Genomic DNA, 4,345 nt, shown 5'->3' on the forward strand with positions numbered 1-4,345 from the left:
GAGACTTATTAGGTCTCTTGCCATGTATGATCTTATTGTCATGTGGAAAAGTGACAAAGTTCCCTTTTAGAGACCGAAAAGTTTGTAATTTTGTTGGCACGGGTTGTGAGGAATCACCAATGCTATCATAAATATCTACTTAATAAACAGTAGGTAACATTGTGACATTTAAAGAAGGGCCAATATGGCCTTTGGAGACTAAATTGGCATATACAACTGATGCAGTACAGAAAATCCTCATTTTCGATAAAGTGGGTGGGTGGGTTAAGCTACTCAACGTGAGGTACTCACCTTAATCAAGTGCAGGCCTCCGGCTACCTTATTGATGGATAAGTAAACGGCGAGGGGCCCACATAGAGAGAGAGACAGAGACAGCGCTACTCAACCCGAGCCTTCTAATATTCGTAGCGAGCACTCACGGTAGTGTAGTGCAGGACTCCCGCTAGCCAATTGGATAGGCCTTCCAGATAATCGTCCATGCGCGGCTCTTCCATGAGCTCCGGGCATGACGTGCGGATGTCGTGCATGAGACGGACGCACTCTGCATCCTTGTCTGCAATCTCTTGGCACACCTGCAAGATGACTGACTGCAGCAAAGAATTACATTCACTGTTCCTAGCACCCTGATGAGGCAGATCCAGATTGCATGAGGCATCATTTTGATCATATTGTCGACGCTGAATGGTATTGAAGTACATGACAGGGATGAGATTGACAGTGTCGCCCTCCAGCCATTCTTTGCGGAAGGAGAGGAGATCATTGACCCAGCTCGTGTGGAAACAGACGTGGTGGTGGAGGGCGTGGAAAAGAGGGTGGGACAGAGTCCGACCGCTGAGCTCGATACCTAGAGAGTATTCCAGGATGACGGCGCAGATTCCCCATCCGCTAGAGGCTTCTCGGATGGACTCGAAAGCAACGACGTCAGGCAGGGAGCCGGCCTTTCGGTGCTCCACCAGCTGGCGCCCCGCCGCATCTAAGTAGTCGTCCAGGGAGGCCACGAAGCGGGCCTGCAGGGCGGGGCTCATGTGAGGGCACATGGCGCCCCACCAGTCGCGGGTGGCGGCCACAATTTTACTGCACGTTTCCGCATCGTCCATCAGCGTGCCTGTGGTATCTCCGCCACCGACGAACAACCCCATGATGACAGCCGCCGCCAAGTGCTCGGCGGCGGCCGGATGCACTCCCATCTTCTCGGGATCATCCAGAAGGTCGTCTAAGATGAACAACCAGGCAATGAGCTTGACGATGGGCTCCATCCGACTACTCAACCCGTTGGCGTACCCCAGGCATGCCAGCATGTGAAGCTCGGATTTCACCGCCATCCGCACGTCAGCTACTGCAGGCGATTTATCGCTATGATCATGATTGTTATGGTTGAGCACCAGCGTCCCGAAACGGGAAACCAGCCACGCCTCGCACATGCTTTTCAGGCTGTCCGAATCCGGGTGCATCAGCCACGGGAAGGAGCATGCTACTTGCAGGGCCCCCGGCGACAGTCCCCCAGCACCTATCATGCTCTCCAGCTCTCTCACAAACTCCGGCTTCCATAGAATGAACTCCATGTCAATCCGTCTCTCGGCAAGCTTGCACTCGGGGACTAATGAATTTGCCCGTTGCAATAAGGGACAACAAAGAGTAAGAACCTTTTTGTTGTTTTTTTTTCTGCTTGGGGAAAAGAGAGAGAGAGATGTGTGTGTGTTCACGCGCGTGCCGGGGGGGGCAAGCTCACTTATACACATGGCATCTCCAATCCATGTAGGCCGCCAAGGAGGGTAAGAGGCAAGGTAATGGCAAGACGTTAAAGACATTGCAAACGAGCAAGGTGAGGTACCATGGTGTAGCCATGGATATGAACATCCTCACATGAGTTCAACAACATGGTGTGGATATGGATGGAGTTCAAAACGAGCAAGGTGAGGTACCATGGTGTAGCCATGGATATGAACATCCTCACATGAGTTCAACAACATGGTGTGGATATGGATGCAGTTCAATAAAGTGTTCGTAGAGAACTAAAGCCTTTCTTGGAGAGGAAGAATGGTTTGGTAGAAGATGAAAAAGAGATGTAGAGTGCTTCTTGTCTTTGCTGTGTAGTATATTGCACAACATCATATATGTTTCTTCATAGTCAAAGTGTTGTGTATGGAGGATCTAGAGTGAGGAAGAATTTGGTAGATGGTTTCTATCCACAAACAATGAAACAAATTCCCTCCTCTAGTATACGTTTGCAAGTGAAAGGCTTCTGCTTTGTCTTGGTGGTATCAAAGCAGAAATGAGATTGGATACTACCTTTGTCAGTTGGATGCAAAGGTAACTATATGTATATGACATGTCCTATCTTGGTCTCTCCAATTCTCCCTAAATGATGCCAATGCTCATGACTGCACAGTGTGCGTCTCGAGGGGATCACCTTATAGAATCCCTTTATATAATGTGTATTCAAATCTCTGAATCTCGAAGGCAATAGTTATATCCCTTTTGTAAATCTAAAATTCGAATAGTGAGCATTTTCATGGCTCGTTATGTATAATTCACATTACAACATGATGTATAATACTTTAGCAATGGAATGTTTGATATAATCCAAGATGGATATTTGGACATGATGTTAATATTATGAATGTTATATAGTAGCACTATGATATAGATCCATACGCAAAAAGCTCCAAGTTACACATGTCCAAAGCATGTCCTGTACAAAATATGTGAGGTTATTTGGTTGTCATACATGCACAACTTGTTGTACTCATTCTAGCTTGTTTATTTAGTGTTCAATGTTCAACATTCTTGCCGTTCTTCTCTCTCTTTTTCTCTCCCTTTTCTCCGTGTTCATCATCTACAATTAGTATATGCATACACTTTTGCATCACTACTCTATGACATGGTATAAGAGTAGGTTCGAGGCTAATCAAAGCTTAAATAGATCTAAAGAGGAGGATTCCGTATGACACAAAGGCTATGTTTTGAATGTGCAGGTGCAAGTGAGAGGGAGGCACATTAACACATGGCTGGAGCAAGCAGAGATATGTATAAAAGGAGTTTTCTTTCACTACAACAAAAAGGCTCCATAGACGCGCTTGTAGACGCAATATTTGAATTGTGAAAAAAAATGACGGGCGCGTTTATTAACGCGTCTATTTTCGCGTCTACAAAATCGCGTCTAAAAGCGCGCTTATGATCAGAGTTACACATACACTTAGACGCGCCTATAGACGCGCGTATAAATGCGCTACGTAAATATATAATCATATTTATAAAAAAGTGGACATATTCATATTATGCATCTATACAAGCGTGTATCTACGCGTCTAAAACCGCGTTTACTTTGAAAATTTTTTACGAGAATAGACGCGCATTTATCCTGCAATTTACACGTGCTGATAGACACGCAAAACAGAGGTATGAAAAACAAACCAGCCACATGCTCTCTGGTTTTTTTCCCCCCATCAACATCAAATTGTATGCTTAGGAAAAACAGAGAAATATTATTTCGAAGATTGGATACTAAAAACACAACAATGTATGTAGCACACGAAATTTCATATATATAGATGAAATGTTTTTACATTATGAGTTCTAGTGCTTATGACGTCATGGTCGCAAGCACTAGCTGAAAGTAATATATATCAAAAATGAAAATTACAAGCCAAGGGGAGGCATGCATGCATAGGGATCCTCTATATCTCCTCAGAAGAGGTATCATCATCGCTACCACCACTGCTGCCTGTGCCGCTGCCGTTGCCGCCACCGCTACTGCTAGTCCCCCCTTCACTATCCTCAACTGCATCAGGGTTCGCCTACACAAAGGATTAAGGTATATAAATACCATTACAAACAATAGATTAGAGTTATCTATACTTTTCATGTTAAAAATAAAACATACCTCTTCTGGTGGTGGAATCCTCATGGCGCGATTATATTGCTCCTCCGTGATGAGTCCCTCCTCGTAGAAATGTTGCCAAGTGGATGCTCGGTTATGACCTCGATGGTAGCCTACCTCTCTAGGAGTAGACATCCTACCAATGATATGATACTACAAAACAATTTGAACATACAACATATTAAAACACACTACATAATGAAGTGAAACAAATTACAAAATTTAATTTTTAAAAAAATCAAATAATACTTACAAACTCAGCCTCCCATGACTCCCTGCCACCTGATCCATAATGCAATGATCCCATGGTTGCCATCTGGATATGTCGCGCCTCTGCATGCTGGCGACTTGTCATTTTCTCCATTGCTCTCTTCTTGGCCTCTTTCCACTCCTTGCGGTGGCAATTGAGTGGTTGGCCATATCTAGGGCGCCCCTGCTCTTGTCTCCGCAATGACTCCTTGGCGC

General features: G+C 44.9%; 1 protein-coding gene across 1 annotated transcript; it reads right to left on the reverse strand.

Annotated features, from left to right (window-relative positions):
- Nucleotides 1-395: 395 nt before the first annotated feature.
- LOC148028302 (sesquiterpene synthase 2-like) lies at nt 396-1,562 on the reverse strand. The gene has a single exon (XM_087689939.1). The coding sequence runs from the start codon at nt 1,560-1,562 to the stop codon at nt 396-398; it is 1,167 nt and encodes a 388-aa protein (XP_087546065.1).
- Between the last annotated feature and the right edge of the window lie 2,783 nt (nt 1,563-4,345).

The sequence above is a fragment of the Lygodium microphyllum genome, chromosome 12, assembly GCF_053477565.2.
Source record: "Lygodium microphyllum isolate KBCC chromosome 12, Lygodium_microphyllum_v1.1.10, whole genome shotgun sequence".
NCBI classification, from domain to species: Eukaryota; Viridiplantae; Streptophyta; class Polypodiopsida; order Schizaeales; family Lygodiaceae; genus Lygodium; species Lygodium microphyllum.

Bases quoted from the DNA above. Each gene is read 5' to 3' on its own strand.
- LOC148028302 (XM_087689939.1), bottom strand. From the start codon at position 1,562: ATGGAGTTCATTCTATGGAAGCCGGAGTTTGTGAGAGAGCTGGAGAGC.